The sequence below is a fragment of the Ciconia boyciana genome, chromosome 10 (genome assembly GCF_034638445.1).
Source record: "Ciconia boyciana chromosome 10, ASM3463844v1, whole genome shotgun sequence".
NCBI lineage: Eukaryota > Metazoa > Chordata > Aves > Ciconiiformes > Ciconiidae > Ciconia > Ciconia boyciana.
Window position 1 is genome coordinate 1,644,084 of NC_132943.1, and position 13,837 is coordinate 1,657,920.

The window sequence follows — 13,837 nt, forward strand, 5'->3', positions numbered from 1 at the left end:
ACCTGCGCTGTTGCACTGTTTAACTTTACGCTGCGGTTCGTCCCGCATTGCCATGTCACACGTTAACGCTCCTAATTTGTATTATGAATGTTCTTTCAATAGCTTGTCCCTAGAGATTCGCTCCTCAGTTTAAAACAAACTATTACGCAATTCTCAAAGAGAAGCCTGCAGATATTATACCAAATCACCGAGGGGCCATTTGATATGCATTCAGTGATGAATATAAGGCATTTTTTCCTCTAATTACAAGAGGAAAGAATTAGTAGTGCTAACAGAAATAGCTTGTTTACTAAATAGCACTGCTCAAAGTATCACTGATTCTTCACTTATATTGTTTTAAGTGCAATTAAGCTGCTATCATTTTCTACTATAACCAGAAATGCAAACAAGCCTAAAAATGCTGCTGCTGCCCTCATCAGCTGTTCCCTTTTATTCAGTGCATAATTTCATGCTAGACTACCATATCATTGGGATTTTCAACCGCCTCATAGATTTTTTCTTTCTGTGTTCTATCATTATTTATGCTATTACAAAAAGGGTCTCGTTTGCTTGGAAAACAATTAATTACTGGGCAATATGATACTCATACAAGCCAGCCTAAAATTTGTGTTTTCCCCAAACGTGGGAGCACACGCATGGGCGCAGGGCTGGCTGCACAGACATGCAGATGCGCAGGAGCAAGCGCTGTAGTTTCCCGCTTACCAAATGTACGCACACAATAGCTCTGATGAGGCTCGGCTCAGCATGCATTATGGCAAAACGATGGCGCACGGATCCTTCACTCCTTCACGCTTTGCTCGCGTGGTCGTGACAGATACCAGCAGCGTCAGCAGCTGGGGAAGTTCTCAGTTTTAAAAAGAGCCTTTTGCGAATGAAAGACGCCAGCAAGATGTTGTCCGTGGCAGAAGAGGTACTTCGACAACGAAAAAAGCCATTTCTTGAAATAGCCTCTGCGAGGAGTGCTTGAGCGGGGCGGGACGCCATCGGCCCCCCGCTGTGCGGGGTGACGCCGAAAGTCCACGGCCCCTGCCGAGACCCTGCCGGCTCCAGTTAGGGGGGTCTGCCAGGAAGGAGAGCCGCCTTCCCCTGCCTTCGATGGACGCTCCCGGAGACCAAGGCAACGCCGTCTGACTGGGGAGCAGGTAAGAGGCGAGAGCAACCCCCGCTCGGACCCTGCACGGGTGCTGCCCCGCCACTACCCGCTGTACTACCTGCTGTACTACCCGCTGTACTACCCGCTGTACTACCCGTTGTACTACCCACTGTGCTACCCGTTGTACTAACCGCTGTACTACCCGTTGTACTAACTGCTGTACTACCCGTTGTACTAACCGCTGTACTACCCACTGTACTACCCACTGTACTACCCGCTGTACTACCCGTTGTACTAACCGCTGTACTATCCGCTGTACTACCCACTGTACTACCCGCTGTACTACCCGCTGTACTACCCGTTGTACTACCCGCTGTACTACCTGCTGTACTACCCGTTGTACTACCCGCTGTACTACCTGCTGTACTACCCGCTGTACTACCCAGCAAAACTGTCTAGGGAAGGAGAACAGTGGCTGGCACCATCTTTTGATTCCTTCAGGGGTTAATGTTTTGAAAGTATCTGTTGAAGTTTTGCAATTATCTGTGACTAATATCTCTAGGATTGAATGACTCAAAATTGGGAATTTTCAAAACGAACTGTTTCTGAAAAACATTACGCAATCGGCATTATTTATATGTCTTGGAACAGGGGTCACATCTTCAGCTATCACAAACAGTAACGATCACGTTGACATCAGTAGATCATGGCGGTAGCTCAAGGCAGTTGAATTCATATAAAATTAGTTATAATTAACAGTAACTAACATTAAACATCTATACCATCATATATCTGTATAATCATCTGAGAAAACAAGAAAGAAATTCAGTTGAGTTTAACAGGCAGAGAATGGAGAAGCATTTTTCTGGGAATAGCTTAAATCACTACACGCTATATTTGCTTTTTAATACCAACCTCCAACCGTTTGTTAAAGGAAATAGTCAGTGGGGCTGTAAAAAATGTTTCTAAAGACTTCCAGCCTCGTGTAGTTCCTTAGCATCCACGTCTGCAAGGGGCTGCCACTGCAAGCCTCCACAGTGGGACCATGGGTGCCATCCTCTATCCTGCTTAGCGTCAGGCACGACTGGGTGATTATATGAAGAAATGTATGGGTCTGCACAACAGAAAAATGGTAAAAGTAAACAAAACCAGCAAAGACCAAGACAAACAAAGGGAAAGGCAACAGAGGGTTTGATCAGACACCCACAGCAGTGAACCAGACGAAGCTACGAGCACTCGTACGGGAATTACTCGTGGATAACTGTGCCTGGGAATACTCCGGTGCCAAACGTAGGCAAACTGCGCTAGCTTACACACAGGTAACGCAGACGTAAATAGGCGTATTCATGAACTAAGCTTCAGATTCACAAAGACGTTCTCACTGCTCTGCTTTGAGGGACCGGTCCACTTGAGACCCATTCACTTCACATTTTGCATTTTAGACCCGAGCGTGCCTCTGAATCCTCCCCCCACGTACACGTTGCCTTGCGGCAATCATGATTTCCCATTGCGCAGCAAGATCTGGGCAGAGATGATGTTTCTGCTGCAGTAATATCCTGTACTAAACATCCTGAAGCCTACTCGAGCATTACTAAATTAAAAATATAACCAAGTAAACATTTACATATAAGGAGAGAAGAATTTTTTTGCCAACTGTGATTTCAGCTCTTCCTTTACCGTGCCGATACCAGGCAGGCTGAGGTGGAGGGGAGCTTTTATTTCCCTAAATCCCGCCCGAAGCCGCGGCAGCCAGCAGTCGGTGTCCGATCACGGCGGGTGCCCGGGGCTGGTGCTGCCTGTGCAGCCTGGGGATGCTCCTCCCGCACCCCGGCCCCGGCTGCTGCCCCCTCGCCCTCTCCTGCTCTTGTCCTTGGTTTGGTAAGGGAAAAAGTAATGTACAGATAAAGAGGCCACTAAAAATATCGAGAACAAATGTCCTTATAATGTCACGCTCAGTAACCAGCGCGAACATCAATGCTTGGTTTTGTTTCATTATGCGTTATTGCTTTGCGTTCGCTTCTGTCTACTATTCTTTTAAGGCAAAACAGAAATACATAAATAAATTACTTTGAAATTTAATGATCTCTCTATATTGCATGTTTATATTGTATTAAATGCCTAAACTTAGTAGATTCTTCACGCGGGTATAAATAGCACTAAGCATTATTTGGGTAATCTCACCAGACTCTTCTCTGAACATGAGACAGCAAGTTTAATTTATGCAAATCAGCGAGGCTGCACTGACTTTGGAAAATCTCTAGTAATGGCAGTAAGAGATCATTTGTCCCCTTCACTCGTTTTATTAAACATTACTTTCTAAGAAGGTAATAAAAAAACCTGCAATGTTCTCCCGACTCAGTTTTGAAGAACTAAGTCCTTTCAAATACATAGTAATAAGACTGCAATTTATAGGAATAGTCAGATAACTATTGGCCGTAATCTCTTATGGCAGAAGTTAGCAATAAGACTGCAACTTATAGGAATATTCAAACTATTAGCTGTAATCTCTTATGGTAGAAGTTAGTTTGACTACACCAAGTCCAGCTGGTCCCATAACTTTAAGAAGGGAAACAGTCACCAAGCCTGCAATTGTTTGAAGGATGCAGACCAGCAGATGCGACATGGATGAAGCCACGTGTATTTACATCATCCGTGACCAGAAACAAAAAGGCTTGGTAAAGTACGCGGCCAGCACGAGAAGCAAGCCGGTCGTTCACAGAGACTGCGTCCATGTGCTCCCGTGCTTCTCCGCCATCCATCCCCACGCCGTCTGCTGGGGAACGCGTCGTTTCCCTGCGGATGTTCCCCACGCCCGCTCCCCTGCTAGCAGCAGGACTTCGCCGTTCCCTCGCGAGCGCCGATGAAGCCGGGGGAGCGGGCAGGGACCCCAGCGGCACCCTCCCGCCCGCACCGGCGTCAGCATCCACCTTCCATCAAACCACTTTTCTGACACGATGTTCCTGAGTTATCGTCAGCCTGACACATCTGTTCTGCGTACGGCCCTGGCAGCCTGAGACCACAGAGTGACTGCCTGCGCACATCAGGTTTGGGATGTTGAGTAGTATCTACGGGAAGGCACTACGTCACGTCGCTTTTACACAGCACTGCTAAAGGAGCGAGCAAGGTGCGCTATTCTAGGGCTTGGCACGGGGGTTGCAGTTGATACCAAACTTACCTCAAAGCTATATTCCCATTTACCAGCATACTGACGACAGAAGGGGGAAAAAAAGGAAACTGGAGTCAAACAGTGACTGGAGAAACATTTTTTGTGAAGACCCTCATCTCTTTGTGAATGCAAATTCAACAGCTTTGCACAGGCACCGTGTTTAGTGACAAGTAACAGTCATTACGCAACATCAAATCCTGACGGCATTGTTCACGCCTGAGGAAATGAAACTATTTTCTATCAGATGTGACATATCTACAACATTATTTTCTCCCCGAGTTCATTCGTGTGGGTTACACGTCATAAGATTTGATCACGCTTTACGTACTGAATTTGCCTGGACGTCACTGGGTGACAGAACGGGAGTCCCCGGGCACGTGAGCACAAACCTGGACACGCTCCGCACGGCTTCCAGCCTCAACCTGATGGATCTACTTGGCAGCCCAACACCAGCTGTATGTAACTCCTGCACAGATGCCTCCACCAAGACCAGCGCTCCAATACAGGGCCAAAACAAACAACTAACTACTCAGCCAAATCGGAAAAACGGGTTCCATTAGACAAGCAAGGTCACATGCCGACAGAGCCACTCCGGCTCCAGCCCATCCTGACTCCCAGATCTTTTTCTGCTGATCCACCGCCTCGTTTCCCACCCCCATTCCAAAGCAAATAGCATTTATGCATTATAAATATCTTATAAACCACATGCTGATAGGAAGCCTTTGAAAGCCGGGAAATTCTAACTTGGCACGTCCCGTTGCTACAGCTGGATTTATAGACCTGCCCTTGCTGTGTAATGGGCAGCTTGAGAAAGGGCCAGGAATCTTAATGTGCTGTTCAAGAAGTAGGAAAGAAAAGCATTAAAATTCAATAATGGAAGGCAATGGATTAAAAAAAAAAAAAAAAAGAGAAGGAAAAAAAAAAAGTCCTGCCAAGATGCAAAAACATTCAGAAAAAAAATGTTTAAGAATGCTGTAAATGAGTATTGCCTGAAGCGTTAAAAGGCGTTTCGCATCAGAAGCGGAGCAGCTGCCCAGACGCAGGGTCCCCTCCTGGGAACAGCGCGTTCGGGTGGCTGCAGCCTGAAGCTCATTGCTGCCGCTGCTCCTGGTGACAGCAGGCTTCTTTATCTAGCGTTCCCTGAAATCCAGACTATCCCATTAACATTTGGTGCATACGAGGGCTTCTTTTGAGACAATATAAATATTAATATCAATACCGGGCTTCTTTTTTTCTTCTACAGGTAATATCTAAAGTAATTTATCCCACTGGGTTAAGGAAAAGACACAGCTCAGCGAAAACTGCCTTGCAGGAAACAGCCATGGAATAAAAGGTGTGGGCAACCCCGCACGACCCGTGGGGCCAGCGCCGCAGCCCCCGAGCCGCGGCCAGCGCCTGCCGTGCCCTGGCCAAAAGGCAACGCCGCGTCATGGAAAAGCCGCTCGAGCAACAAAAAAATCACTTCTTGATTGCAGATGATTTTGTTTCAGCGCGGACTTCCGTTTTATGTAGGTATGAATGCTTTAAGTGGTTCTTTTAATTTGGGGTTTTGCAACAACAACAAAAAAATGCAACTTGCTTTTTAAGCCTGATGTAAAACATTCTCCATATTGCAAATTAAATAAACAAGCAAGCGACAGGTTATTCACACCCAGTTACTTGAACAGCTTTTCTTTTTCTTTTTCAGCAGTTCTGTGGTGTTTTGTTTTTTTCTTCAAAAGGTGTGCGAACCCTGACAAATACTGCGTTATTTATATGACCTGTAAAGACACCGCCACGATTTTAACCCTGTAAGACATAATGCAAAATATTCGGTTTCCATTCGATAACTCTGCTGACACACAGTGACCAAGTGATTTATCTGAGATTTATCTCAGCTATCAGCTGATTTATCTCAGTTATCCGCTGATTTATCTCAGTTATCAGCTGATTTATCTCGGTTATCAACTGATTTATCTCAACTATCAACTGATTTATCTCAGCTATCAACTGATTTATCTCGGTTATCAACTGATTTATCTCAACTATCAACTGATTTATCTCAGTTATCCGCTGATTTATCTCAACTATCAACTGATTTATCTCAGTTATCAGCTGATTTATCTCAGTTATCAACTGATTTATCTCGGTTATCAACTGATTTATCTCAGTTATCAGCTGATTTATCTCGGTTATCAGCTGATTTATCTCAACTATCAACTGATTTATCTCAGTTATCAGCTGATTTATCTCAGTTATCAACTGATTTATCTCACCTATCAACTGATTTATCTCAGTTATCAGCTGATTTATCTCACCTATCAACTGATTTATCTCAGCTATCAGCTGATTTATCTCGGTTATCAGCTGATTTAGCTCAGTTATCAACTGATTTATCTCGGTTATCAGCTGATTTATCTCGGTTATCAACTGATTTATCTCAGTTATCAGCTGATTTATCTCAGTTATCAGCTGATTTATCTCAGCTATCAACTGATTTAGCTCAGCTATCAACTGATTTAGCTCAGCTATCAGCTGATTTATCTCACCTATCAGCTGATTTATCTCAGCTATCAACTGATTTATCTCAGTTATCAGCTGATTTATCTCAGTTATCAGCTGACAATCCAACAGGTTCAATGCAATTTGAAGTGACACAATTCACACGGGCAGCCTTTTTTAAGACCTCAGACCCTTTGGAAAACCTTACCACACACCCACCCGTACGCCCGACCTACTCATCCCGAGGAGCAGATCCTCTGGACGCGAATAACACCACAAATCCGGGTTTCTAACGGAATAACACAAATCCGGTTCCCGGCCGCCCGTGGATCCTGGCCGTTGCTGGAGAGGCTGCTTCTCCCTGCAGTGCCGAACCAGGCGAGGTTCAGCGCCGCGGTGCGACAGCACAGCACCTCTGCTGCGCCCGTACCTCTCCCGTGGCTTGTTTGTGAGGGGGGTGGAGGAGGTTTATAATTGTCTTTGGCATTAATCAAAAGAATTACTTGAGAACTACTTCCTGCACAGGAAAGCAAGGTCTCTTCCTACTTTACGCGACTTTTCCCAAGACAACAGTCGCCACGGTGCACTTCGGACAGCACGCGTATGGGCTACAGCGACCACTTCTGCAAACCCTTTGTATTTCTGAGTATTTAATTCTACTTTATTCCCCTTGGGACCTCGTCCTCACCCTCTTTCAGTCCACGTCACCTGTTGCACTAAAAAAGCCTGGGGTGAATCCAGCACCCAGGAAGGCGAAGGCCCAGTGCTGAGCCTGGGGTCGACGCCCCGCTTCTCTCGGCTCTGCCGGCGCAGCTCAATTTTGGACCCGAAATACGAACGCCGATCCTTGGCCTCTCCTTCAGCACGTGATCTGCTGTTCTGGCAAACCCACTGATACCTTCGGATCGCCGTCTGCTGCCAGCGTTTCAAGTTAACTTGCATCTCAAGGGCAAATAAAAATGTATCAAGAAGTGTGTAATAAGCGTATAATGTAATCAATAATTCTAAGCGTTAAAAAGCATTTCGCACCAATTCAGACACTTTCGGTAAGAGAAAATGAGAGAAGGGGCTTTTTGAATAGCCTGCTTCAAACCAATTAAATCTGATACTTTCACAAATGGGTATGAAAACATTTGAGATTTACCTTTCTTATCACCACAACATCTTCTCAGCTCCTCGTTTATTTTTGAAAAAATAGAAATGCTAGGAATATCTAAGAGAGCTGTAATATTATTAAGGTACGTATAAATTCTTGGAAAAGACTTGCTATGATTTAAAAATATATTATATATTTAAATACCATAGTTTAAACTAAACTAGAACATTATAGAAAATTTAGTAACAGTATGTAAATCAAAGACAATGGTCTGAAAACCGCTGCTGAGAAATCCCTTCTTGTGATTCTTTACATCTCTCATTGCGCCTCCCGATGTGGCCAAGGCCCTGCTGTCCATTACCAAGTCCGAACTCCTACATACCCTTAAGGGGAGGAGGCTGTGGGCTGAATCCGCCACCCAACAGCCAGAGATCGCCTCCCTTCAGCTTCTGCGCAGGTGAAGAAATGCAGCTCCGAGCGCCGTTCCCTGGCCGTCAAAGGAACGGATGCAAGCCGTCCAGGCAACGTGCTGCAAGCGTTTCTCGGAGGGGGCGGAAATCACAAGCCAGTGGTTTGCTCGGGAAAAAATACTGCGTATAGGTATGGACTTGCATACTGCGTATAGGTATGGACTTGCATACTGCATGTTAGGTATGGACTTGCATACTGCGTATAGGTATGGACTTGCATACTGCATGTTAGGTATGGACTTGCATACTGCGTATAGGTATGGATTTCCATACTGCGTATAGGTATGGACTTGCATACTGCATGTTAGGTATGGATACACATACTGTGTATAGGTATGGATTTGCATACTGTGTATAGGTATGGATATGCATACTGCCATGTTAGGTATGGATTTGCATACTGCATATAGGTATGGATTTGCATACTGCGTATAGGTATGGATTTGCATACTGCGTATAGGCATGGATTTGCAAACTGCATATAGGTGTGTATTTGCACACTGCATATTAGGTATGGATTTGCATCCTGCATGCAGATATGGATTTGCATACAGGTATGGATTTGCATACCGCATATAGGCATGGATTTGGAGGCCGAAGGCTGCATGAGGGAAGCGCCCTTCCCACGCAGCGCAGAAGGGGAGCAGGGCTCAGCCCCGCTGCACGGTGCCCCCCGCCCAGCCAGCCCCCTGCAACGCTCGGGTACTAACAAACACCGAGGGGCGATTAGCGCACTAACGAACAGATCTTAAATACCGCCACCGTCATCAAAGGGAAGCTTGCAAGTGGAAGTCTGAATGTTCACAGAGTAGAATTGTTAACAAAAATATTCTTGTCAGTAAATAAAAAGGGGCATAATGCAATGGGCCATGGTTTCTACGTAGAACAGACAGCAAAACCGTTGTCTCGAGATCCCTTATATAAAAAAAATTGGTGTATTTCTTTTTTATGAGCTCCATCTAATGGCTGATTTTGTTTTTACACAGCTACTTAGAAATTTTCCATCGTGGATCTCTTATGCTAAACTCAGGAGAAAAAGGCAGCATGCTTCCAACGTTAAAAGTAAAGGAGAGCATATTTGGTTGAAAGAAATTTAGCTTTTCATGCAGAAAGGTAAAAGCAGCCATTTCTATCAAATGCTGGAAATACTTTTTAAACTACTACACTTCTTTTAAATTCGTCAGTATTTTTCTAGCTTTGCAGTCACGGAAATATGCCAACGCTAATTCAGCATCTTTAAACTGAGCGCAGCAGAGCCGTGCAAGCGCAGACCGTCGGGCGGCCAGGGTTCAAACTGCGCTCGCTGCGGAACTCCCTTTCCAGGAGCTTGTGCCCACTGTACTGACAGGACAGCGACCGGCAGTGTAACCCTTCTCAGCGGGAAGGATTGCTCTCTACGCTTCGGGTAGAGAGCGAGCCTTTTGCGAGGAACCTTGCCTGGGGCCACGTGCACGGCTGTCGAACAGTGACCGACGCTTGGGGAAGGCGAGAGCTGGGGCGGGAGCGAGAGCATCCCCCAGCGTGCGGGCGCTGGCTGTGCTTAGCTAGGACTGGGCTGCTGAAGCACGTAAACATAACATTAAAAATATTTTTAAAATTAATATGTATCCAATAGTCAAAATTTACCCTTTAAGGTCTTGCTGAAATGAACTTGAAATATTCCAGTTTCAGAGTCTGAAAACCTGCTATTTTAAGGTGTTACACTTTAAAACAGAGAAGCCCGCACACCGGTGGACAGAGGATGCTGCCGCTGTGCTACGAACGGGAGCGAAAGAGCGCGCTGCATCGACGGCTGTCGGACCCCGTGGGACCGCCCAGGGCCTCTCCAAACGAGACCAAACAGCCACCCTGGCCCAAAGCAGAGCCCTGCCCCGATTTGCTCGGGGTGCCCGAGAACAAGGAGACGTTCGCCGCCCGCCCAGGCTGAGCACAGCGTGCCCGCTGCGTTTGGTGACGTTTAATTTCCCGCGGAGACGGAACCTGCGACACCGACTCCTCGTCCTCGGCCGCCGGGCAGCACTATGCCCCTTACCGTCTATTTAAAATAATCTAAAACTGGTTAAAAATCAATTATCATCTGCTTGCAGGAATGAAATGAAGGAGGATGTAAGATCTGAAATCTCGGGTGTTAATTGCAGACATGAACATCCTCAAAACCACCTAAAAATTATCAAAATATGTGGGCATTTTGTGCAAGAAGAAAAATAATCTTCTTTATTAAAGAGAAAATGGGTTTAATTTCAAATGTTAAACGCAAGAATGTATCAAAAGTTACCAAACAAATTGCACCTCAGCGGTAAGTATCACTGTTGGTTTTCTACCTGGCAGTTCAACGCTGTGCAATGGCAGGCTGGTATGCTTTCTTCTTACCATAACACATTAGAAAGGTCCTATCTTGAAGAAAATGCTAATCCCTTGGTGTGAATTTCACCACGCAAAACCGCACATCCACATTTCAAAGCAAAAGCTTAAAAGAAATGTTTCAATTTTCATCCGCTGTTTCCTGTCTCATTGAAAAAGAAGAATTATTTGGCCATAAAACACTGAGATATTTACACGTATTTTGTGTTAGTTTTCCAACCTGCCCATAAGCCACCAAATTTCTTCAAACTGCACTCCCTCTCAAAAGCCAGAAAAAGCCACCTCCCCTCCCAGGGCAGCGCCAAACTAAACAGCTGACTGCTATACGGAAAATGATTAAGCACAGTCTAAATCCAGAGTCAAGAGTCTTTAAGAGCCAGCAGAAATAAACTGGACAAACTGTAACTGAAAAATAAACAAATCTTGTTTTCTACTTCATTTATATAAAAAACACAGAATACTTCTTTAACTTTGTACGAATGCAAAACAACGCCAGCTACCAGAAATGAGCTTTTTTAAACAATAATCGACTTTTTCACCTCTCTAAAAATAAAATTTCCTGGAACACCAACTTAAAACCTGGTGGCGGCTAGCTGAAGCGGTTTGCAGCCCCGAGCCTGTGCTACGGCAGGAGACGCGAGCGGCACACCGCGCGCCACGCTCCGGCACTCAGGCTCCCCCGCGATACGGCCGTGCCCTGTGAAGAAGCAAGCCCTGGCTCTCGGGCCGCGGCCGCCCGGCGAGCGCGGGCGCTATCCCCGCCGCCGCCGGTACCTCGGCATCGTACTCCCAGAGCTGGTTCCCCCTCATGTGGTGGCACTTCAGCATGATGACGGGGCCGTTCAGCCTCGAGACGTCCAGGCACAAGTCGTCCGTGCGGATCTCTTTGTCAGCAGTGTAGGAAAATACCTGGAAAGAGAAAACGATTGCAGTGACAAAGAGACAGCAAAAGTCCTAACCGACTGCGGACTGGGACTATACATCACTTTCACTCCAGTGGAGCAGAACTACTTTCTTCTTCTCCAAACACTGAGGCAGTGGTGCCTTGGATTTCACGAGAGTTTCATGGAAGTTTCTCTGCTAGTGAATGTCTGTTGTACGTAAGAGGAGGAATATCATGTTTAGGAAAAGAAATTTTATGGGACCAAGCCCAGGAATGACCCAGGCATACTCTCAAGTTTTACCTCCTGGGAATTCTACAGCGGCATGCAACTGTGATCAGTGCCTTCAGGAGAAATTTCACACATCTTTTAATACAACGGATGAACTGAGCCCATCATTGGAAAAATCCAAACTTTCCTAAACTAAGCCTTCCTCCTACTACCTACCTTACCTGTGGGCACCAAGGATTGCCTATGTTAAAGATTCATATGCATGAATATTTCAGAAATATGGTGTCTCTTCATAAATTAGGAAATAAATTAAGACACGAGAGAACACTCCCTCAACAAACTTCTAACAAACCAGTTCCAAGTTTCAGAGGATCTGGATTGCTTTGTGCTTTCCTTGCAGAAAGTCCTTTTCTTAGCAAAAAGTGAATTATTCCCATTCCGTCCCCTCTCCTCAGCAGAAGGAGAGCAGAGAGCAGAGCCTCAGCCTGTGCGCCAGCATCCACCATCCCACCACAAACAGCATCTGCTCTGCTGCTGCAGCTCACACCGCGGCGGGGAGAGAAACAGCAGAAAGTCTGCAGTTGTTAAAATAACGTCAAGACCATGACGAATGATTGAATAATGATGTCCCGTTCAGGTTTTGATGAGTATAAACCTGTATCTACGCCTGCAACGCAGAAACAGTGCTGTCAAAAATATGCAAAATACTTATGGGGCAATGCTTAAATGAACAGAGAAATACAATAAAAGCAGGGACAAATACAGCATGTGGACATACACCTCAATTACTTGGTGATTTCTGAGTTCCTATACAACCCACTCCTCTTGTAAAAGGACTACAGTATAATTAAAAGAGCCGAGACGGACCTGAACCACAAATAATGCAGTGCCCCAGGGGATGTCCATCCACTGAGACTTCCAGTGAAACATTAAACTGTACTCAAGGAAGAAGAATCAATCAAGCAGCTAACGAAAACCTTTGCAGAGAATTGAGCAGAGGGCGGGAGATACCACGGCGCCTGGGAACACGGCGCTTGGCACTGGTGCGCTAGTAGAGGTAACTCTCGCCATGGAACTCCTAAAACCTATACCCTGCACAAAGCAGCCAAGGGAACAAAGGCAAGGATTTTGAAGTTGGAGGTTCAGATAAATCTGTCAGAGCAATCACGGAGTAGGAAACCAGCATGCCAAGGTGGCAGGGGAGCAGCCAGGTCCAAATCAAAGCTGTGGGAGAGCAAGGGAGAGCAAGAGCTGCTAGGATCAGCGGTCTCTCCGTTCTCCAAATTTCTTATTCACCGTTCGCCAGCCACGTGTCTGGGTGAAAATCTGGGATCCAAAGGTATGGCAAAGCACCAGCTGCCTTTTGCATATATTCATCCAGTGATAAATCACCGAGAACAAATCTGAGGGTCTCGAAGTGTTGCTTTCGCTTAAAAACACGTCAGCCACAGGCCAACGCTCGGGCTTCTCTCCAGGGGCAAGAGAGACTTTCAAATATTAACCTGCCGGCACTCTGCTGAGATCACGCTCCGAAGCGCGCTGTCCTTGTGGAAGGGGGTGAAATGTGTCCACGGCTCATCAAAAATGCCACTTCGTGTTCGTATGGATATTTTCTACGTTTCCCTTCCCCACTTTTCTGTGTGCAGAAGCAAGTCCCAGAGCCTTTAAAAAAAAATCCAAACGTATAACCTTTTCTCTATTTTGCAAACATGAGTCTTGCCAAAGTGCTGAAAACTCCGAATATGTACTAGCTTGTTTGGTTACATTCTGGAAGTATTTAGAGAAGAGAATGTATAGCTGAGGGCTGACCAAGGAGGGGGCGCGGGTGTCATCGGGAAAAGCAGCTCTAACTGTGTCCATCGCTGGCAAATCTCAGCCGAGAACTGAAGCATTCGCAGGTACTTGAGTACGTTAAATGCATGGCAGTAAAGGCAGTTTTTTCGAATTTTCAAATTCATACAAGCTGTCACACGTGCACTTCCCAAGTTTCAGTTTGTGTCCTGAATCTGTGTGTTTTTTCCAACTGTTTTGGTTTTTTTTTTATAGTAAGATGTCTGC

At 45.8% G+C, this 13,837-nt stretch overlaps 1 protein-coding gene across 4 annotated transcripts in view; it reads right to left on the reverse strand.

Moving 5' to 3' along the window:
* Positions 1–13,837, reverse strand: part of GALNT13 (polypeptide N-acetylgalactosaminyltransferase 13) — a 159,224-nt gene that overhangs the window by 3,785 nt on the left and 141,602 nt on the right. For 3 of the 4 annotated variants that reach the window (XM_072874868.1, XM_072874872.1, XM_072874873.1), the window contains 2 exons: positions 11,442–11,576; positions 2,009–2,207 (listed from right to left, as the gene is read on the reverse strand). In XM_072874868.1, the coding sequence (XP_072730969.1) occupies positions 2,022–2,207; positions 11,442–11,576 (321 nt within the window). In that variant the 3' untranslated portion in view covers positions 2,009–2,021. The remainder of the gene's footprint in view (positions 1–2,008; positions 2,208–11,441; positions 11,577–13,837) is intronic. The other variant, XM_072874869.1, reaches the window with a different exon arrangement.